This window comes from Dreissena polymorpha, chromosome 16 (genome assembly GCF_020536995.1).
Source record: "Dreissena polymorpha isolate Duluth1 chromosome 16, UMN_Dpol_1.0, whole genome shotgun sequence".
NCBI lineage: Eukaryota > Metazoa > Mollusca > Bivalvia > Myida > Dreissenidae > Dreissena > Dreissena polymorpha.
Genome location: NC_068370.1, coordinates 24,665,115 through 24,689,740, shown reverse-complemented (window position 1 = coordinate 24,689,740; position 24,626 = coordinate 24,665,115). Strand labels below are relative to the sequence as shown.

The 24,626-nt window shown below is 35.4% G+C and overlaps 2 protein-coding genes across 8 annotated transcripts in view; one reads left to right on the top strand and one right to left on the bottom strand.

Annotated features, from left to right (window-relative positions):
- LOC127862256 (uncharacterized) overlaps positions 1-5,393 on the top strand; it is a 52,271-nt gene extending 46,878 nt beyond the window's left edge. For all 3 annotated transcript variants that reach the window (XM_052401313.1, XM_052401315.1, XM_052401314.1), the window contains exon 6: positions 333-5,393. In XM_052401313.1, the coding sequence (XP_052257273.1) occupies positions 333-1,201 (869 nt within the window). In that variant the 3' untranslated portion in view covers positions 1,202-5,393. The remainder of the gene's footprint in view (positions 1-332) is intronic.
- Positions 5,394-8,322: 2,929 nt separating this feature from the next.
- Positions 8,323-24,626, bottom strand: part of LOC127861937 (uncharacterized) — a 36,833-nt gene continuing 20,529 nt past the window's right edge. For 2 of the 5 annotated variants that reach the window (XM_052400681.1, XM_052400680.1), the window contains 4 exons: positions 14,492-18,120; positions 11,025-11,150; positions 10,695-10,778; positions 8,323-9,912 (listed from right to left, as the gene is read on the bottom strand). In XM_052400681.1, coding sequence (XP_052256641.1) covers positions 9,701-9,912; positions 10,695-10,778; positions 11,025-11,150; positions 14,492-18,104 — 4,035 coding nt within the window. In that variant the 5' untranslated portion in view covers positions 18,105-18,120 and the 3' untranslated portion in view covers positions 8,323-9,700. The remainder of the gene's footprint in view (positions 9,913-10,694; positions 10,779-11,024; positions 11,151-14,491; positions 18,121-24,626) is intronic. The other 3 variants (XM_052400684.1, XM_052400683.1, XM_052400682.1) reach the window with 2 other exon arrangements.

The window sequence follows — 24,626 nt, the reverse complement described above, 5'->3', positions numbered from 1 at the left end:
TTGTGAAGAACGTAATCAGAGCTTAAGGTCATAACAAGGTATTGGCGACCACTGTGAGTTTCCACAGCGGTGTTAATATGATTATGTTGATGACCTTCACTGTTTACTGATATGTTGATTTCCTGAGAATTATGTGCTCTATTAAGTTACAGTTATAGGATATATTATAAAAAAAATTATTATAATAACTTGGTAATGATATAAAGAAGCATGCTTAGAAGAAACATTTTATCAGTAAAATGTTGTTTTTATCGTATATTTTTATATGTTCATTTACCACGTATATGTTCTGCATTGTCGCTTCTCAAGAATGCTGTATCTTGTATTTGCAGGGAAGCCAGTACCTCCATCTCGACCTGAGAGACCCACGCATTCCTGTGTGCCTTTAGAGACTGAAATTCAAGATTCCGCCATGTCTAGCAGTGCTAGAAAGCAGTCCCAGTCATCAGCAGGCAAACCAGCCCTATGTGATGGTGCCACAAACAGTAAGCCAGTCAGCAGCTCGGAGACTCGCAGACATTCCTCGGTGTCCACCAGTGCCGCAGGTGGGGTGACCTCGGCAGATTCCGACACCAGTGGCCCGACATACGGGCGTGACCCTCGACACAGCCTCAGCTCCCAGCACGAAGCATTCCTAAAACCACTGTGTGCTAACAATCTCAGTATCTCTGTCGGCGTGCTAGCGGAGAAGAAACGATCCCCGCTTCCGAAACCAAGGGTCCAGAAACAGTTGAATGAAATCGAGCTTCCACCCCGGAGAAAACTACACAGGTCACAATCTGATCTCAGCAGCTGTAGACATTCCAGGACCAGCTCTGACTTCTCAGATCTGAGTTCAAGGCTGTCAAGGACTAGTACAGAGGTGGAAAGGTTCTTTAATGAAATGGGAATAGTCAGATCAGTGTTGGAGCCCATGAGGAGGTTGTCCGAAACAAGAACGAAAGATTGTCAGGAGGATCTGAGCTCGGTAGATTCGCTTGAAGGGAACAGTTTGTCCAGTCAGACGTCGAACGATCGATTCCCTCTGGAGAGCGAGCAGGATTTAAGCGAGAGAGACGTAGGTCCCATGTCTGTTGTGGAGCGTAATGCGAGGATTATTAAGTGGTTATGCAATGTGAAGAAGGCAAAAACCTCCCAAACAAGACCAGCAAAAACAGAGTCATCTGCAAAGAATGTTCAATCAGAGGGTGGTACAAAATGAGTGCAGCTAGTGGTTCTTTTGTTACCTATGCAACTCTGCTTAGTTAAATGCTCTTGTCAGCTTTGAAGATAAAAATCAAAGTGGAATGAGACCGTTATGATAGCATGTTTATGCTCGGAATGTACTGCAATATTTGATGTGCTGTAAACATATGTATGTGGGATAAATATATGATGTTTCAGTTAAGAAGTGATATAAACCCGAAGTAATCCGCTTTATATCTTACTATTTTATTTATTTTATTCATTTATCAATATTTTAAGATTATGTTAATGCATTTAAATTTTAGATTATAACATGATGTTTAATTCTATAATGATAAGAATAATTATCATAATAATAATAATTTGCTGAGGTGTGAGGAAACAGTGTCCACCTTGTGACATGGAGCACCTAGATAAGATCTCAAGTTTGGGAATGTTATCAGAACCTTTCCAAAGACACTAAGTACTGGTTCTCTCCAGGAAACGTACTCAAGAGTGTTTCTATAAGCATAAAGCTTTTGTTACAATTGAGCTAAAATAAAAAGGTCTACATGTGCAATACTCACACAAACATTCAATTTTTTGTTAGAGGAAAATCATGTCTACTTGTTAGCTTAAGTGTATTGTTTATTGAGGGCTTCATCATTTGTCAACAATTACCACGTGAACATTTTAGGGGCAACATTCATTGCACAATCTTTGCCTAAGTTCTCCTTACATGGCTGAAGTGAAACTTTGTGAACACATGAAGACAGATTTTTTGTTCAATGCTCGTTATGCTTGTTCGAAACAGTCATTTTAATGGTTATCTTGACCAAGTTTTAAAATGGTTAACGACATGGCTGCCAGGAGATTGGGCACTTTTCATTGTATGACATGCTTGAACCTTGTACAAACTATAGAGGTAGTTTGTTTGCCTAATCATTATGAAACTTATTAAGAACATGTGTTCTTGTGATAGCTGATCCATGTTCAAAAATGGTTCTGGTGTGTTAAAAAACATGGCTGCCAGGGAGCAGTTTTCATCATATGGCTTAAGTAACATCTTGTGAACACTCTTGAAGTCACATTTTTGCCTGATCATAATGAACTTGCTTAAAACGTTTCTAACTATGATGTGTCTGGTAAGAAAATGGTTTGGCTTCATTTAAAAAAAGCGTCCTGAGATGAGGTGGCAGTTTCCTCGTACTTGGCTATAGTTAGATATTATCAGCTCGGAACAGTTTACTTAAGTCTCAGGTGGGTGCCTTTGGGCCATTGGCTCTCTAGTTTTAAGAAGTTAAAGAGGTAATTTGTATTCATGCTGTTACAAAACATGTTTTATTGTCTATTAATGTATACAGAAATATAACCATTATACAAAAATACATATGCAATATAAATGTTACGTTATGTTACTTCCTATTTACTTCAGTTTGTAAGTATTTACTAGTGTTTTTTTTAATAAATATGTCTTCACTTTTAATCAGACTTGAGGGAATTGAAAGTGTGAAAGTTTGTGATTGATAGCATGAAAGGTTGTGATTGATAGCATGAAAGGTTGTGATTGATAGCATGAAAGGTTCTGATTGATAGCATGATTTGTTGTGATTGTATGACTGGTTGTTATTGATAGCTTGATTGGTTGTGATCAATTGTATAGTTGGTTGTGATTGATTGTATGATTGGTTGTGATTGATTGTATTACTGGTTGTGATTGATTGTATGATTGCTTGTATGATTTGTTGTGATGCAGATATAGAACTTCATGTTCTTTATTCAGTATACAAAAAACATCAAAAATGCACATTGAAAAGGGTATACTAAGTGACAGAAATAAATTGTTTTATTGAAAATGTTTGTGTATATTCTGATCAGACACACTTTGTTAACAAAATATGTTCAAGCTGTTATGTTCTCAGATATTTTCTTATTCTATTTATTGTTAGCCGGATTTTTTTCGAAAAAATCTCGGCTTATAGATTGATGTTGTCGGGGGGGCGGGGTGGCGGCGTGCTCGAAAATGTTAAAGTTCTTATTTCATGGTATAACTTTGGTATGCTTGGACCTAGAGTCTTCAAACTTGACATGAAGGTTGGCCAGGATTAACAGATGACCACTGGTCATTTCAAGGTCATTCATTTGAAGGTCAAGGTCACTGTGACCTTCAATATAAAAAATGTTAAAGTTGTTATAACTTTGGTATGCTTGGACCTAGAGTCTTGAAACTTGACATGAAGGTTGGCCATAACTAGTTAGTAACCACTGGTCATTTCAAGGTCATTCATTTGAAGGTCAAGGTCACTGTGACCTTGAATGTAAAAATGTTAAAGTTCTTATTTCATGGTATAACTTTGGTATGCTTGGACCTAGAGTCTTCAAACTTGACATGAAGGTTGGCCAGGATTAACAGATGACCACTGGTCATTTCAAGGTCATTCATTTGAAGGTGAAGGTCACTGTGACCTTCAATATAAAAATGTTAAAGTTGTTATAACTTTGGTATGCTTGGACCTAGAGTCTTGAAACTTGACATGAAGGTTGGCCAGAACTAGTAAGTAACCACTGGACATTTCAAGGTCATTCATTTGAAGGTCAAGGTCACTGTGACCTTGAATGTAAAAATGTTAAAGTTGTTATAACTTTGGTATGCTTGGACCTAGAGTCTTGAAACTTGACATGAAGGTTGGCCAGAACTAGTAAGTAACCACTGGACATTTCAAGGTCATTCATTTGAAGGTCAAGGTCACTGTGACCTTGAATGTAAAAATGTTAAAGTTCTTATTTCATGTTATAACTTTGGTATGCTTGTACCTAGAGTCTTCAAACTTGAAATAAAGATTGGCCAGTACTAGAAGATGACCACTGGTCATTTCAATGTCATTCATTTGAAGGTCAAGGTCACTGTGACCTTAAATGTTAAAATGTTAAAATTGTTATAACTTTGGTATGCTTGGACATAGAGTCTTCAAACTTGACATGAAGGTTTGCAAGCACACTTAGATGACCACTGGTCATTTCAAGGTCATTCATTCTAAGGTCAAGGTCACTGTGACCTTGAATGTAAAAATGTTAAAGTTCTTATAACTTTGGTAGGTAAAAATGTTAAAGTTCTTATTCCATGTTATAACTTTGGTATGCTTGTACCTAGAGTCTTCAAACTTGACATAAAGGTTGGCCAGTACTAGAAGATCACCACTGCTCATTTCAATGTCATTCATTTGAAGGTCAAGGTCACTGTGACCTTCAATGTTAAAATGTTAAAATTGTTATAACTTTGGTATGCTTGGACCTAGAATCTCAAACTTGACCTTAAATGTTATTGTTGTTCATGTATATGCATGCATTCAAAACATAACACAAGGTTTGCTCATGCCTTGAAAAGTACTTACATTTCATTTTGACCTTTGAACAATATTTCAGTAATTTAAGTATTGCATTGACAAAAACACGAAAGGTACTTTCCTGTCATTTAAATCAAAAATCCGGCTTCAATGCGGTCATCTCCGACCGCGGAACTCTTGTATTCAAATATAGTTCATGTGGTCATTTCGTTGTTCTTAAACTCATTATTTTAACAACTTGAAGTGAACCAAAAAAAAATTGTTCTTCAGCAAATTGAAGTATCACCATATGCGTATATAAGTAAAATAGCGTACAATATGCTTTCACTCAAGAGTGGTGAAATATGTTCATCTCTTTATCTTTAGTGTTGAAAAAAAATCAGAAAATGTGTTTAGTTGGGGGATAATCCAAAGCATATAATAACTAAAACATTTTTTTGTTTGTTAAATGATTCATCCATACATCATGGGTTTCTATATAGTTCTGGAGGTAATTGTTTTTTTGATCTACTTTTTAAAATTTAATTTCAAACATGCTTTGGTACTTAAGCATATGTCACAGTGGACATAACTGATTTAAATTCATTTTGCGAGTAACACTATTATTGTCATTGGGTCAACTGAACATCATTTTAGCTTCATGTTTTAACATTTTTATATAACATGAATTTTTTTTTATTCATTAAGCTTGCAATGCAATCAGGTGCATGGTTTTAGTTTCATGCATTATTGAAAAGTTTAAGTCTGCTGTCTTAAATTGTGTCTCAAATTTACAATGTTTCACAACATAAAGAGCAACTTTCTTATTATTATGCCGCTAACTGTACACATGTAAATACAAAGGTTATTACTGTTTATAATTGTACCAATAAAATCAAAATAATATTTATTATTGCTTATTTCATTGAGTGTTGACTGCACATTGTTCAGTCTAAAAAATAGCAATACATGTATATGGTTCTCTGTAGATCTAAGAAGGTTATTAAATAAGCTTTTAAATTACACTATTAATGAAGGTGACGTTTCATTTCTGAAGTTATTATAGTGTATGAAACAGTTGAATATTATTTCTTATGTCAGTAGATAAATCCTCTTTTCCTCATATATCAATTAATTACAAACAATTAAAAGTATAAGAGTTTTTCCATTTCAATATTTAGCGATGTCCCTTTAGAGCCTGATGAAAACAGGGGCCTCCTGAGGGGTAAATATTAGAGAAAATTGTAACCAGGTTTTGCATAGTACATAATCATATACATTCCAACACTGTATCAATCCTGAATTCCCTCAGTATGCCAAGAATTGTAGTCCTAGGTTGCGCCAGTAGTTTACAACTAGGGAATAGATGTAAGCAGCAGCTTACCGTTCTTGCATGCGCCAGTGCAAGTGGTCATTTTTGCCCCCCGATGATAGTTTATCCTGGACAGAGGTTCGGGTTTGAACCACTGAAAGGGTTTGAAGATGCTCATATGGGGCGCAGTGAGTCCGGGTGGATGGATTCGGATTTATTTTGCCATTGGCTGTTAACCTGTTTCATTCCGGCTCTAGAGTCAAGGTGTGTGAAAAGCCCCGTGATCCTATTTCTGGATGGGCATTCCACGCACCTGTCTTTGGAGGCGTCCAATATTTGTGTGGAAAATGGAATCGAAATGTACTGCCTTCTGGAGCACAGCTCCCATATCATGCAACCCCTTGATCTGCGCCTGTTTGCTGTTCTTAAACAAAAATGGAAGGATGCAGTACGAGAATTTCAAGTTGAGAACATTGGCGAGTTTGTTACTAAGCGCACATTTGCGAGCGTATTCAGGTCCGCATGGGAGAAGAGCACCACTATTGAAGTCGCGCTGAAAGGGTTCATGGAAGCTGGGTTGTTTCCGCTCAACCCAGAACGTGTTACAAAGTCAGTAAAGCTAGCGCCCAGTAGCATGTTCTCTAAACACATCCAGACAAGTGGCATAGAGTGAAGCGCTGAGACCTCAGTAGCTGATCGCACAGAAGAGAACAGTGCACCGGATACGCTAAACAGGGGTCAAATTGCTTCACTTTCATGTGATTCATCTGAAGTAACAAACGGTGATGCTTCTGTTCCGACTATGACCACTGTTAATGTGCCAACCACAGCACTTGATCACGCTGCCTCTCCTGTCACCGAAATCCCTCAAACAGCTTCAGTAGGCAGTTCCTCCACCACAAGTACATGTGACACTGCCGTCCCAGGTGCTTCTTTTCAGGCAAACACAAACATCCCTGTAAAGAGCCCAGAGTTTCCATTCTCCAAATTTTTGAAATTCCCCACAGCTCCAGCTTCCAACAGTAAGAAAAGAAAAGTTTGTCATTGCCAAAGGCAATCACTGGCTATGATAACAGAAAACTGTTACAGGAAAAAAAGGCATTGAAAGAGCAGCAAGAGAAAGAAAAACAAGAGAGAAATGAAGAGTGTATGCGCAAGAAAGAGTTAAGGAAAAAGAAGAACCTGATCAAGAAAAGGAGTCAAATGGAAAGGAAGATGGCAATGCAAGAAAGGAAAAGGAAAGCTGCAGAAGAAAGTGGAGAAGGAAACTGACAGCGACGATGCAACCATGGTAGCTCCTGGGAAATGTTACAAGTGTGAAGAGCCATATGAAAAGGATTTCATCGAATATGACAAGTGTTTTCGCAGGTTTCATATTACCCGTGTACAGAACGAGATGATTGACGGTGTGCCCTTTGAATGTAAATATTGTTGACTACCACTCTAACATTGCGTTACGAGTAGTCGCCCTTTAATGCAATGTGCGAGGCTCGTGATACGTTAATTAGGAAAATTGTATAAAAGTTGTTGTTGATTACAAGCGTGTTATTAATACGTTATACATGTTTAATTCTTCCCATTTGTTGATTTAATGTTATCAAAATGAAATGTAATAAACTGTTTTATCTTTCAGTTGAAAAATACTGACTTATTTATAAAAAAAAACTAATGTTCGGAAATACCCGACAATCGTGTTCGGTAGAGCCGATAAGTTCGGAAATTACGTTTTAACATGAATAAATTTTCCATTGGAAGAGTACAGCGCAGTCATAAATAGCCGCAAACGTAATGTTGAAAGTTGTAGAAATATATGGAATGATGCAGTCCTTAAAAAGTGAGTGTATTACCGATTATAACAAAATCTGCCTTAGGTAGTCGGAAATACCTGACCCCGCTCTATATGATAAATAAGTGACACTTAATAATTGAAACAGTGTAAACAAGTCCCTATACTTCCCGAATTAATTTTCCTGTCCTTTACATTATTAAAACCTATGTTGAATTTAAAGTTTAAAGTGAGTAATTCCTTATGATCTGTGTACTGTCAGGTGACATGTTGTATGTTCCACTATGAGTTTATTATGAACTATCCCCATTTTCACATATTTGAACAATTGAACTATCCTGTATGAAAACTAGGTAATTCTTAGTAGAATTGTTTAGATGAGCAATATGAACTATTTTGAGTTTGATTGCAAGTTTAACAATGAAGTACTACTTGTTAATTGTACATACACACATATAAGCAGTTTAAGTTGTTAGTTTTATATGAAATAAGACATGTTTCAAATGTTAAGCAATATCTAAAAGCCTCAACTTTCAGCATGGTGATGGCAAATTGACCTTGCAAGTGAAGCTTGACAATTTGAAACTTTAGATTAACACTAAAATATTTTTATATTTTTCAATTAAGGATTAATAATTGAAAACAGATATGTTCAATGTTTGTGTTTCCTTCTCCTGTTTTTTTTTCTTAAAAAAATAAATTATGATAAGAGATTGTTATTCTAAGGGGAGATAACAACATTTGTGTTCATGTATTGTCTTTATTCCACTGTTAACAGCTTACAACATTTATCACAGTTTTGCTTGGTTGCAAATTAAGAAGGCTCATCATAAAAGTAAATTTAACATAACAACCAACAACTAATTGAAGTTTAACAATATAAGTAATGTAAACATAACAACCAACATCCCATAGACGTTTAACAATATAATTAATGTAAACATAACAACCAACATCTCATAGACATTTAACAATATAAGTAATGTAAACATAACAACCAACATCTCATAGACGTTTAACAATATAAGTAATGTAAACATAATCACAACATCTCATAAATGTTTAACAAAGAAGTAATGTTAACATAACAACCAACTTCTTCTAGAAGTTTAACAATAAAAGTAATGGATTATAACATTTAAAACTACATGTATATATTTTAACTATACATGATGCACCTGTGGCCATTACACAATGGCTATCAGATTTAAAAAACAATTAATTAGTGTTAAGATTGTAATTATGAATTTTAACAAAAGGAAAATGGGGTGCAAATGACAGTTGACGACACATTAGAAAAAAAAGTGCTATGGATGTTGCAAATAAAAACAACATTAATGGAATGATGATATATGCTGATGATATCCCGACTACAAGACGCCAACAACTATAGCTCTGACCTTTGTGGTTTCAAAGATTTCTTTATAAAAAAATATTTTCACCAGGTAGTTTTTTTTCTCCAGGGACCTACATATGTAATGGATTGAAAGTGATTGAACAGCTTTGAAAGAGGTTCGTCAAATGATAATTCCTATGTAGTTTCATTAAAAAAATATCCTAAAAGCTCACCATGAGTACAATGTGCGTCAGCTAAAGAATACAACTGTGTGCATTTACATTTTTACTGAAAATGATCTGCAAGTACACTTTTACATACATTATAAAACACATAAAAGTGTCATTAACGTTGATAATGTCACTTGTTCAAACATTAACAAGACAGTTTCAACAATCTGACTTGCGCTGGCCATTAAATGCTACTTAAAACATATCAATTATTTACTGATCTGTAAACTACAAGTACACTGATACAAACACCATATGTAACATGAAAAGTAAGGTATGTGATTGGAAAAAACAAATAACAGTTTAAACATTTGAGTTTTCTTTGAAAATGTATGTACATTCAAACAAAGAAAAACGATACAAGTCGGAACACTTCAGTCAAAAGTTTTTTAACATTACAGTTTTCTTTGAAAATGTATCAACATTCAAACAAAGAAAAACAATACAAGTCTGAACACTTTAGTCGAAAGTTTTTTAACATTTCAGTTTTCTTTAAAAATGTATGTACATTCAAACAAAGAAAAACAATACAAGTCTGAACACTTCAGTCTAAGGATAGACTCTGTGAACACTGATTTTATGCAGGCTGTGCACTGTTTGACGCTTGGAGAGGCCCAGTCTCAGAGGTTTAGAGCAGGAATTTAGAGGAGTGATCCTCACAATGTGGTCCTCGTCTGGTAGCTCCGGAACCCCAGACTCGGGACTCTGATCACATGAGGGGGTATACTTCCACTGAAAACAGCTCTCTCTGCTCTTGGCTGCTGAATAAAACGTGGAATGACATGACAATTTGCACATGTTTATTCTAAAAGGATACTGCATATTAATCTAAATAAAACAAGCAAATTTGTTGAATTGATATCCCCCGCCAATATGCTTCTGGACACAAAAGTGTTATATTTGACACTCAAAAAAGCATTTTTTCAAGATACAAAGGGCCATAACTCCGTTATTAACAGATGGTGTACAATGCCATTTGGCGTGCATCATCCTCTTATCCATGTATATACTCATACCAAGTTTCAATGAAATGCGCCAAAGCACTTCCAAGATATGGCTCCGGACGGACGGAAAGACGAACGGACGGAAAGACGGACGGACAACGCCAAAACAATATCCCTCCGCCTATATAGGGGGATAATAAAAAAGAAATGTGTTTGACGGACATGGGTACCCCTGCTCTTTTTCATAGAAACCGAAAACAGAAACAGTATGAAAATTTTGAATGCTTTTTTAAAACAAAAGGGCATATGTTCCAAATACAAACGAGATATTCAAGTTTTGTGTAAGTGCACACACAAACTCTGAGCGGAAATTAAAAAAATCCTACCAGACACAGATAAGTGATTCTGATAAACTTTATGAAGAAATATTTACAGACATCAATAGCAAGACATGAAACATGTATACAGTCAAATAATATATTGTAATTTAATCAATTCATTTTTGCGACAATAAAAAATTAAAAGTGACATAAGAAAAATGGTCAGTATATACATGTAACATAATACCACCTATTTTGTGACATAGAATAAAGAGGAACCTGTTTTTTCTACAGGGGAGCACACTGGGGTATCAGAGTCATCATGGAGGTCAGCATCACAGGCATACATGTGCACTTTCTTATCTGAACAATGAAAATGCCAAGAATACGATTACTAACAAATTCAGTACTCTGTCAAATTGTTGTATACCTAAAATTAGGTTTCTCCAAGCCTTAATTTTAATCCTTTCAAAATACTCTACAAATCATACATTTTGTTTTCATTCTGGTCTCTTTTACTTGAAATGCGATCACATTATTGTAATTTTTATTACACTCCAATTAATGAAAACTTTTTAAAATGCAACTCATAAAACTCATTCCTCCAACCTGACTGCTTCATATACAGTGATGGTTCATCATCAGTGTGTGATGGATTCTGTTCTGGAGAGGCAGTCATGTCATGGTCTGGTACAAGCTGGTCCACAGCTTTCTCAATGTACAAATCAAGGTTCTCTAAAATAAATCAGAATATAACATCCTGAGTAAATTCTGTCTCAATGGAGCACTCTTTACTATCCATCTGCTTAAAAAGTATAAGGTACATTTTCGGTAAGTCACATGGTAAAATTACATAGGAGATATATTAGCTGGAAAATAGTTCAATACAGTAGTTATTGATATGCATAATTTAACCTTAAAACTAGATAACAAGAAATATGGCTATGCCACAAAACTAGACTTTCATCATTTTACCAATTTATTTCAATTTAAATTACTGTGTGATCTAAAAAAAAAGTTCTGCATATAGGATACCTACATGCAAATGCCCATGCAAAACGTCAACCAAAAACCAGTCAATGAGCGGAAAGTGTTTTCCTATTTTTTGACAATTTTGAACTGACTGGCCCAAAATGAAATCCCAAGCCAAGTCTGCATGTTCGCCAGCTTCACACTTAATTTCAGCACAAAACTTCAATGTTTAATAATTCAGTGAAAACATTTTTCTATTTTTAGCAACAGTGACCTTGAACTGAAAAGCAGCAAATGCAATTCCTGGCTAGATCTAAATGTACTCTTTCTTCACACAAATTCACAGGGAAATTCCTTCATTTCAACTACAGATTTTGAATGATTTTTTTTTAAACACAGTGACCTTGACCCGACTTGCCCTAAATGCAATCCCATGCTAAATCAGCATGTAAGAAACCAACATACAAAAGTTCATAGAAATGTCTACCTCCTAACTGTAGTTCTTTAAAAGAAACTCTTGATCTATTTTTAGAACAAGGATATCAGTAAAACTTATGGATGCTCCCCAATGATGCTTTGTCGATATATGGGTTAATTGTGTGGAATAAAGTGAGACCTTAAGAAAATCTAATATTAGCCGCAGTGACCTTGACCCCAGTGACCTCAAACCTAATCAAAAGGTAGAGGTCCATGCAAGGTACCTACATGCCAAATATATAAGAGATCGGTCAAATATTGAAGGCGCTATGAAAAACTGTAACCAAAATGTGACCTTGAGAAAATCTATTATTAGCCTTGGTGACCTTGACCCCAGTGACTACAAATCTCATCAAAAGGTAGAGGTCCATGCAAGGTACCTACATGCAAAATATGAGAGATCAGTAAAGTATTGAAGGTGCTATGAGAAACTGTAACAAAAGTGTGACAGAAAAATCTATTATAAGCCTTGGTGACCTTGACCCCAGTGACCTCAAACGTCATCAAAAGGTAGAGGTCCATACAAGGTATCTACATGCCAAATATGAAAGAGATCGGTAAAGTATTGAAGGTGCTATGAGAAACTGTAACAAAAGTCTATTATTAGCCTTGGTGACCTTGACCCCAGTGACCTCAAACGTCATCAAAAGGTAGAGGTCCATGCAAGGTAACTACATGCAAAATGTGAAAGAGATCGGTAAAGTATTGAAGGTGCTATGAGAAACTGTAACACAAGTCTATTATTAGCCTTGGTGACCTTGACCCCAGTGACCTCAAACGTCATCAAAAGGTAGACGTCCATGCAAGGTACCTACATGGCAAATATGAAAGAGATCAGTAAAGTATTGAAGGTGCTATGAGAAACTGTAACAAAAGTGTGACGGGAAAATCTATTATTAGCCTTGGTGACCTTGACTCCAGTGACCTCAAACGTCATCAAAAGGTAGAGGTCCATGCAAGGTATCTACATGCCAAATATGAAAGAGATTAGTAAAGTATTAAAGGTGCTATGACAAACTGTAACAAAAGTCTATTATTAGCCTTGGTGACCTTGACCTTGACCTCAGTGACCTCAAACGTCATCAAAAGGTAGAGGTCCATGCAAGGTATCTACATGCCAAATTCGGTAAAGTATTGAAGGTGCTATGAGAAACTGTTACAAAAGTGTGACCGTACGGAAGTACAGAAGTGCGGAAGGACAAACTGGAAACTATATGCTCCCCATATATATATATGGGGAGCATAAAAAAATTACCTTGAGCATACTTGCCTCAAATGCAGGGTCTCTATCTCGGCTTGCTATATTCAAAGTGTTATCATGGTTGGTAATAGCAAACTAAGTTATTGATTAGAAAACACATATTTAATAAATACAAAAAGGGGATTATTCTTCTAAATTGCAAGTTAGAGTTGTGGCCCTTCATCAGTAATCATGTGTAATGACCCTGATAACATACATTGATTTTAATTGAACATCTGTTGAAACTACAAAAATAATTAATGGTAGCATGCAAACCTTAAATTTAACTTTAATTTCTTATTACAAAAAGGGCAGTCTTATGCTGAATTGGAGGTAACAGTTATAGATCTTGGTCATTGATCTCACATCATCATTCTGAACACATGTATGGAGTTAAAAGGTAAAGAAAATGTTGCACACAAACCTTAACCTAAATTCATCTTGCAGGAAAACCGGAACATGACTTAGGAGTACAAAAGGGGCATAATCTTGCTGAATAGCTGGTCACTGTTATACATCTTGGTTAGTAAATGTTCATAAAGACCCTGAACACATATCTTAAGTTCTATTTAGTTTAAACCTAATTATTTTACCTGGAGTGCATTGTAAGGCTAAGGTTTATTGAAACGCTCTCTAGTCTGTTTCCTGTGACATAGAACCAGTACTTGATGTCTTCTGGGGAGATCAAAAGAACGCTCCCACAGAAGGGATTGAACCCATGACGACCCCCCTCCCCCCAGTAGGGGGGAATACACCATATTCACTACATTTGTATGCCACTGAGATGTTTTATTTCAATATAATATTATATACTAGATATAAAGAAATGGAGTAGATGCAATCAAACGTGTACCAAGATTTTTAAGTTCAAAATGGGATTATTCTGCTAAATTGAAGGTCAGAGTTATGCAACTTGGACAGTAAACTCGCATCAAACATATGTGTAAAGTTTCAATTTAATAGCCGTAGTGAAAATGATACGGAGGTGTTGGTGTTTACTTTAACCAAAATTATGCAAACAGCGCTGGCAACATAATTTAATGGGCTAGTAGAACAGCTCAAACCTATTTGATGAACAGGGGTGTCAATTGTCCCAAATTTAAAATCCATAAAATTAGGCCGGGGGTCTGGGAACACAGGCCCCCAACGGAGATAAAGGACAATGCCTCCCCCCTCATAATTGAACTTTTTTTTATAGTATTTCAAGTTGCAATTTCTGGTGAACGCTATGCAAAATATTATTAATCAGACTGTCAGCATCACCGTATTTGCATTAGTCATTATAGGTTTGTTTACATATGGGACCAAAATGCAATTGTACTTCCCAATTATCTGTTACCCAATAAAACTGGAATGCTGTTTGTGAAGTGCATCATGGTACACTTACCTATATCTAGCTGCTCATCCTGATTAATCATGTCAGTTTTGACTCTGGAACAATAGTCAGCCATGCCTTCATGCACATTGCTCTGGGAACAGCTATGAACAATTTCTTTAACTAAACCCTCATCTCCACACTCTAATAATAATGTCCTTTTATGCTCATGAAATGAACTTTCATAGTTTTTCTTCTCATTTGCTACATCAAAATTTGTTTGGTTCAGCTCATCGCCAGATTTTGATTCAAATGCATCACCTTTTTCATTCAACCAACTTTCTGTTATGTTTGTATCAGCACATATATCTGGTTTTGAAAATGTAATATACATGTATTTAAGAGATTCCTGGCTTTCTGCATCCTCTGATGCACACTGTGTATTGGATTGTACTACAAAACCAGTGCTGCCACTACACTGGGATGACTGTGATAGCACTTGTGCTGCTGACATAAACTCACAAACATCTGGTGAGTTCATATCTGCTACTTTATTCAAATCATACTTTTCTGTAAAATCATCAAACATCTGCCTGGAGATGCTCTCTTTTACATTTGTACATTGGTTTTTATATGGTTCACTATCCAGACATTTGCCATGTTTGATGTTTTCAACACCAGTTGCAGGTAGTTCATTTTGACAATTTCTGGTTTCAATATGTTCATTCACAATTTCAAACCCACTACTTTTGTGGTTAATTGTGGTTTCAGACTCAGACATTATTTCACAAGAATCATCAATAGACTTTAATCCAATGCCAATTGTATAGTCTTTACGACAAACATCTTCAATTTCTTTTTCAAAGTCTGCACAACCACTGCTTTTTTCAGAAGTAAAGTTGACATCCTCAATGTGTATAAGTTCCACCGTTGATTCTAAATTGTTTTCAATAAATTGATTATTCATACCCTTGATGTTCTGGTTTGGAACTACTCGAGTTGTTATGTTTTCAGCTAAGACAATCTCTGTATCTTCATCTGCATTTATGATTATATTATCTTCATTGACATCTTCATCTCTCACCACTAACTTCTTTTCAATTAACTGATTATTGATGCCCTTGATGGTCTGGTTTGGAACTACTCGAGTTGTTATGTCTTCAGCTAAGACAATCATTGTATCTTCATCTGCATTTATGGTTATATTATCTTCATTGACATCTTCATCGCTCAACACTAACTTCTTTTCATTTAACTGATTATTGATGCCCTTGATATTCTGGTTTGGAATTTCTTGAGATGCAATGTATTCAGTTAAGACAACCTTTGGAAATTCACTTAAATTTGAGGTAATGCCATCTATCTTGACATCTGGTTCAGTTCTCAACTCTAAATCATTTTCAATAAATTGTGTATTGAAGCCCTCAATATTCTGGTTTGGAACTTCTCGAGATGTAATGTTTTCATCTAAGACAACCTTTTGATCTTCATCTACATTTGTGGCTATGCCATCTATCTTGACATCAGATTCGTTTCTCAACACTAAATCATTTTCAATAAATTGAGTATTGAAGCCCTCAATATTCTGGTTTGGAACTTCTTGAGATGTAATGTTTTCAGCTAAGACAACCTTTTGATCTTTATCCACATTTGTGGTTATGCTATCTTCCTTGACATCTTCATCTTTCAACATTGTTGAATTGTTGACTTTAGTTAATAATTGCACATTTGCATATCTACTTGTCTCTATGTGAACTGCTTTATTATAATCATAAGTACTTTGTTCATCTAATAAAACTTCAGAAGCTCCATTTTCAGTAACATCTAAGCTTCCAACTACAGATACAGTGCCAAGTAATTGATCAATTGACTGAGAGTCATCTTTGGCACAAGATGCTTGAACAATATTGTTTCTATCAAAGTTTTCTGTCTCCTTGGCTTCGGTATCATCTTGGAATATAACATTTGAGCAAGTATTGTTTCCTTGCATCTTTGCATCTACACTAGTATTTTCATCCACTGAACATACACCAAAATTTTCTTCACAACAAATCTTGTTTGAATCATTACTATTGATATCCTGTTCTGACAATTCATTGTTTTCAACATTCAGTTGGTTTGAAAAATTCATTTTACTTATTATTTCTATGTTTTTATTTAAATTGTCAGATTGTTCCAACAACAGATTATCCTGTTCGTCTTCTCCAACAATGGACTCCTCTGAATTATTGTGATTAAATTTTGTCACTTCATTACTTGTATTTTGTGAAACGATTTTGTCTGTATCCTCAAATTCTAGATTTCCTTCATTTTTTTCAGAGAAAGAATTTCCATCAAAACATAAAGTGGTATTGTTTTTCATTCCTACTGATAAGCATGTGCCATGCATAACTATATTCTCTTCTTGTTTCTGGTCTTTGATATAAGCAGATTTGTTAGGGTTTTCATTTGCCCATTGAACATAATCTTCACTGCAAGAAAGGTGTTCAGCAACAATGGTTTTAAGCATCATTGGGTTAATTTTGTGATCCTTATCATGTTCTAAATCCAACTTAGCCATTTTCAAGCCTTTTTCTTCATTAAATTTGAACAGCTTCCTTTTATTTTGCACCTTACATGTATTGAAAACTGGTCGTTCTTCTTGTGATGCTTTCAATTTTTTGGATTCTTTCCTTGCATCGACAAGTTCTTCAGTCAGCTTTCTTTTTCCATGTTGATTTTCATTTACTTCATTTGAAACACAAGAAACAAGTGAAAAATGTTCTGTTTCCTCAGCTGAAGAAATTTTTACATCAGATATTTCAGATGTTGACAACATATTTTCACAAGGCAATATTTCAGAATTGTTTGAGCAAGTTTCATGGCTTTCACTTCCTTCTAGGAAATTATCATCTTTCAAAAAAGGCAAAATGTTATTTTCATCTTCAATTTGTAATGGAGGGTCATTGGCTGCAAATAAGTCTTCTGAGTTCTCTTCTTCTGATTTACCAATATTCGAGAGTGAATAATCATTTGAATGTTTGAAATCCATTTTAATATCATCATCTCTGTCTTGACTTTCTTTTTCACTACATAGAACTGCTTTAGACCAGTAGTCTTCATCCTGTGTACTACTACTTTTTTGTTCTAATTTGGCATCTTGTGAAGTATTAGTATCATCTGAATCACTTCTATTACTTTCTCCCAGACTCTGTGTGTCATTATCGTCCACTGGACTTACATGATATTCATATAACACTGAGATGGGAGAATTAAAATGGACACTTTCCTTGCGATCATTCAGTGGCTTTTCTGATTTTTCAACCAACTTTACAGCGCTTAGATCTAGTGCATGGATCAAAGTTTCTTTCTCTGACTCTGGTAAAAAAAAGTCATCTTGTGAGCAAGTTTCCTTTTGTTCTTGGTTTTCCATATAAATGCTGGTCGGATTAATGCCATCTGGTGTAACACCAACTTTTGAAATATCTAAACTGGTTTCCTTGATAATTTTGCAATTTTCGTTTAAGTTTTCAATACTTTGATTGCACTGTCCAGTCAGAATTATTGTATCTTCTGTTGCAGTTATTGGGGAATTACCTAAAGGCATATCAAAAGTTATAACTTGATTGACCAAACTGTCTAAAATAGAAAACACAGTGCTTAGATCCCTACTATGGCTAGATTCATTTCTCGGCTCAGCCATCATACTTCAACTTATGTGCCTGAAAATAATGAAAGAATGTAGGTATGCACTTTTAACAATATATTTAATACATGTAGTTGCAAACTCAATAGAATAATAGGTCTACATGTACTCCACATTCTTGCACCTGTCTCACTTTCTGTTACCACTACATTCCTCCCCGGTTTTAATTAAATCATCTTTATAATGAAATCAATGTCTGTTTTAAAAGTGCATGACTTAAATATTATTTCTAAAAATTTGAACAAATCTGGATCTCTATCCAGTGCTGATATATATATATATATATATATATATATATATATATATATATTTTTTTTTTTTTAAACATAGATCATCTTACTTTTGCAACACTACTTAATTATTATCAAATACAATGTTGTGTTGGATTGGTAAAACTAAAATTTCATTAACAATAATTTTAATTGATGAACAATAATAATAATTTAAATCAAGCATATTAATGATATCAAGAATACAAATTAATTAGGAGGAAACTTAATTTTGAAATCAAAATGAAAAACAACATATTTTTTAATTGTGAAATGGCTGTTTTTTATTGTTTTGAGCCTTAAAATCAATTTTCCCAGTTTAAACTGCTGCTTATGTAAAATATTATGGCCGTGTTAGATTTTTTAAATGTTTATGTCAAAGTTGTGAAATTGCCATAATTGTCTGGTACCATATGAAAATTGAACGACTTGTCTAGTCACACAGTGACTGCAACTCAAACAAGCGATATGTTTGTGAAACACTATGTCCCCATATATTTGACCTTTGACCTTGAAGGATGACCTTGACCTTTCACCACTCAAAATGTGCAGCTCCATGAGATACACATGCATACCAAATATCAAGTTGCTATCTTCAATATTGCAAAAGTGTACATTAAATTAGCGATTTTGACCCGTATATTTGACCTTTGATGATCTTGACCTTGACCTTTCACCACTCAAAATGTGCAGGTCTATGAGATACACATGCATGTCCAATATGAAGTTGCTATCTTCAATATTGCAAAAGTTATTGCAAATGTTAAAGTTTGCACAAACAAACACGCAAACCAACCAACCAACAAACCAACCAACAGACAGGGCAAAAACAAAAAGAATATTCATGTGTGTACATTTTTTTTGGGTAAAAATCTCAAGGTTAAGTAATTTACTTGCATAATGAAATCATTTGTGGACTTTTTCTTGAGCTTTTTAAAATTCTTCTTGTGTATTTTTGTGTTGGTAAAAGTCTCCAGTTTAAGTATTTTACTTGCATAATGAAATTATTTGTGGACTTTAAGTTTTGAGCTTTTTAAATTCTTCTTAACAGTATACTGATATTGCACTTGTCAGTGGAAAAACTGACAAAAAATTAATCAAGCACAGAAGAAAATGATGGACTTTTAATAGTTTTAGAAGAGAGAGCTTGAAGTTTTTGTGTTGTTTTTAGATGGTCGCTTTAGCGACCGTCTAAAGTGCTAAGTGTAAAATTTAGGTCGGTACGGCCTAGGTACGAGGAGCCCAATTCCCGCTTTACTACGCGTATCAGCGCAAGAAAGAGTTGTATAATTTATGCAAGAGGTTTGAGTTCTCCAATTATGTTTATTCACAAATGGAAACATTATATTAATATCGTGTTAAATGCAATAGTTTCGAATGGTGTTTTATAGAAAAGAATAAAAAAACAATGATCGTATTGTACGTGTCGCGGAGGAGATTGTTTATGAATGATTAAAATAGTCCACTTTCTGCTGTGTCTGCGTGACGTAGTATTTTCGCTCATCTCATTCATAAATCTGAAGCTGGCGATAAATAAAGGGGAGTCCTGGTGAGAATAACGCAATAGTATAAGGTTACGCTTGTTTATATTCACAGGTCTCAATTAATAATACGTTGTCCACGAGTTCAACAATTTTTACAGGGATACGATAGACAACATAAAAAATGTTTCATTATCGCTGAAACTGAATAAAAAACATTTAAATATAACAAGAATATTCTCTAAAAAATGTAGTCTTGCTGTTTTGAAATAAGGTTTGTAATTTTGGTTTCTAAATAACTTAATTAAAAAAAAAATGTTTAATTATAGCGTTTTTTACTTGTTAGTCACATATTTACCACATTATAATGTGTGTTATAATAGGCAAACCATATATTAGTAAAATTCAATCTGCCTTCGCACATAGAAGGAATGAGTCAATTAGGTGCTGCGTTTCTTTTGCTTACTTCAGTTAGAGGTCAATTCTTTACGTAATAGCAATCACAAGGCCCCGGCTTCAAAGGAATTGCGGAGCGTTCTTACATAATAAAAGTTGTAGTCGCATGGTATTTGCGTTTAGCGTCCTATTTCGTCACGTGGTTCTTTTTCGCGGGTGTTTTGGCATTCATGATATGAGGCTATTAATAGATGCGCCTGTCGATAAACAAAGGAAAGTCCACGGGCGATAACAACGCAATAGGTTACGCTCTCACATACAACTCAATTACGTAGTACAGGTCGTTAATTGAGGCTATTAATAGATTCGGGAAAAAGTTGACGCTTATTTATATTCTCAATTTATAAAATGTTGAACATAAGTTCAACAATAACTTCAGCGATACGATAGACAAAAACAAAAAAATGTTTCATAATCGCTAAACCTGAATATAACAAACAATTTATAATAATAATACCAATGACCTGTTTCGTAACATTGTTCATGCTACTACAGCGGGTATTTCTGGAAATCGTTCTTTGGAACTCAACAGATAGCGGCGATCTTTTGTATTTACGGGTGCTAGTAAGGCAATAGTGAAGGTTTAGCTTGTTTATATTCACAGTTCTCAATACATAGACAGTTGGATATGAGTTCATCAATTACTACAGGCATACTATAGGCAACCTCAAAAATGCTTTATAATCGCTTAAACCGAAAACAACTAAATTATATTATATTAAATATATTTATAACAATAAATATCTTTTAAAAATGTAGTCGGCGTATACGCTGACTTTGAAATAAAGTTAGCAATTTACTTTTCTAAATAAATAAATACAATTAAACAAAAGTTAAACTATTGTGTTGTGTTTTTCACTTGTAAGCTGCATATTCACCGCATGAAATGTGTGTAAGCATTGTCAAACCACACATTAGTGTGAGTAGATAAAAAATATTCTACGGGAGAGCACTTCATATGTGTCCTCATATGCCTTGTTATGAGTATCTTTCTTCACTATCGAAATATATCGTATGTTTATATTTGATTGAAAGTCAGTTTTCTTTCGACACATTAAAATCACACGTCAATAGCGCCGTCACGCGAGAATGGGTCTTATGCGTTTCGGCAAGCGTTTGTTAAACCCAACATGTGCTTTTGCTTTTGCAGTCAGGCCATAGGCTATGCTGTTCGCTTTAAAATCACTCAATATGTTATGTTTCTACTTAGCAGAAGGAGAGATAGCTGAGTGGGCTATTTATATGATGGGCGCATATGGAATAAGACCCATTTTCGCCTGACGAGGGTCATAACAAATCTCATTGCGAATTGAAAATGCCACATTTAAAAACAATGCTTTTTGATACAAAATTGAATTCAAAATAGCAAACTTGTTAATAATGGCAGCCTATCCACACATTAAAGAATGATTTTCAGACGTGCTGGCAAACATTGTGGTATGATAAATAAACGATTTTCTCTTATCGTGACACTATACTATTTTGCTAATGATTGTTTTCTCATCTTGGAGGCAAAAGTGAAATTCTGCGAGATGGATTGTAACGCGTAATTGTAACAGGGCCACAATTTGTGTCGTTTGAGCATACAGAGAGTAGTCCGGAATTCCTTACACTGCACAGTGCTACATCCTTTGAATTGAGCACATACGCAGTGATGTAGCAAAAATTCAGAGGTTGTTTCTCGAATCAGCTTATTAAATATTCGAAAATATTCATGCGTGTCTGTTGGCGTTATGTAAAAGTTACTAAGATGAAAACTGAGTAAAACAGCTACGCCTAAAAGCGCATTAGTGCTCTATACCTATGTTTATGTCAGCTTTGTTGACACCGTGTGAACTGCTCGGGTAACAAGTAAAGCATTAACAGCAATGTTTATATACTTTTATTCCTCCATATACAAGATACGAAGATTATTGTATATTTTGAATTTGTATATGGTGTCCAAAATCAAAAGTTTTGTACATGAAACTTTCACTATGAATTTATATTCTTGGTGATATAGTCATTCGATATTAGAAACAAGATGTGTTTGTGAAACACAATGTCCCCCTATATGACATTTGACCTTGAAGGATGACCTTGACCTTGTGAAGGATGACCTTGACCTTTCACCACTCAAAATGTGCAGCTCCATGAGATACACGTGCATGTCAAATATCAAGTTGCTATCTTCAATATTGCAAAAGTATTCATAAAATAAGCGATTTGGGCCACATATATTTGACCTCTGATCTTGAAGGATGACCTTGACCTTTTACCACTCAAAATGTGCAGCTCCATGAGATGCACATGCAGGCCAAATATCAAGTTGCTATCTTCAATATTGCAAAAGTATTTATAAAATAAGCGATTTGGGCCACATATATTTGACCTCTGACCTTGAAGGATGACCTTGACCTTTCACCACTCAAAATGTGCAGCTCCATAAAATACACATGCATGCCAAATATCAAGTTGCTATCTTTAATATTGCAAGAGTATTCATAAAATGAGCGATTTTGGACACATATATTTGACCTCTGACCTTGAAGGATGACCTTGACCTTGACCTTTCACCACTCAAAATGTGCAGCTTCATGAGATACACATGCATGCCAAATATGAAGTTGCTATCTTCAATATAGCAAAAGTTATTGCAAAATGTTAAAGTTGGCGCAAACAGACCAACAGACAGGGCAAAAACAATATGTCCCCCACTACTGTAGTGGGGGACATAAAAATATTCCTTTAATATGATGGTGACTGCAAATTTTCTTTATATTAAGTTCTCATTACCATTTTCATCATACTTTCTATGCTTTCAGAACTTCCAACAAGAGTGCCAAACTGTCACAAGATACGCCCGTTCGAAGGTTTTGGACACCATGCTCAATGCTTGAAAGTGTCCTCAAGACCTAGTTATTGACCCGGCATGACCCATATTTGAACTTGACCTAGATATCACTTAGATGTAACATCTGACTAAATTTGGTGAAGATCAGATGAAAACTACTTCAATTAAAGAGCGGACAACATGCTTAATGCTTGAAATGCACTATGTGACCTCGTTTTTGACCCGGCATGACCCATGTTCGAACTTGACCTACATATCATCTAGACACAACTTCTGACCAAATTAGGTGAAGATCAGATGAAAACTACTTCAATTAGAGAGCGGACACCATGCTAAATGCTTGAAATGCACTAAGTAACCTCGTGACCTAGTTTTTGACCCGGCATGACCCATATTTGAACTTGACCTACATATCATCTAGACACAACTTCTGACCAAATTTGGTGAAGATCGGATGAATACAATTTGAATTAGAGTCCGGACAAAGTGGCGCCGTTGAAAATGCACTAATTGACCCTATGACCTAGTTTTTGACCCGGCATGACCCATATTCGAACTTGGCCTATATATCAACTAGATGCAACTGCTGACCAAGTTTGGTGAAGATCGGATGAATACAATTTGAAATAGAGTCCGGACAAAGTGGCCCCTTTGAAAATGCACTTATTGACCCTATGACCTAGTTTTTGACCCGGCATGACCCATATTCGAACTTGGCCTAGATATCAACTAGATGCAACTGCTGACCAAGTTTGGTGAAGATCGGATGAATACAATTTGAAATAGAGTCCGGACAAAGTGGCCCCTTTGAAAATGCACTTATTGACCCTATGACCTAGTTTTTGACCCGGCATGACCCATATTCGAACTTGGCCTAGATATCAACTAGATGCAACTGCTGACCAAGTTTGGTGAAGATCGGATGAATACAATTTGAATTAGAGTCCGGACAAAGTGATGCCTTCCGCCCGCCGCCCGCCGCCCGCCCGCCGCCCGCCCGCCGCCCGCCCGCCGCCCGCCCGCCGCCAAGGGGTTTCACATAATACGTCCCGTATTTTATACGGGCGTATAAAAAGCATGTTGTTTTTATTTTGTCTTAGTTATTTCTATGAAATAATAAGGATAATAAAGTGCACACAAAACTCGACCCGTGCGGTATGACACACACTTTATAAAGTTGAATGGCGTGTGTTCATTTCAAACTTGAGATTGATTTTGAAAAATGAATTGCGTGTTAAATTATGCAATAGCGAACATCTTCAGTGCCTTCAGCGCTTTGATTTTTATAAATGTGTAGCTTGTCGCACGCTGAGCTTCTGGTATGTAAATAGTATTAATTAAATATAAACCAGACAGCTTTAATATTCAAACCTAAAATAAACAAAATATTTTCTACAATTTTTCTTAATGCTACCTTGCATTATGCAATGATTATGATAAGAAAAAAGAATATTTCTAAAATGACTTGTATGGAGGTCAAAAA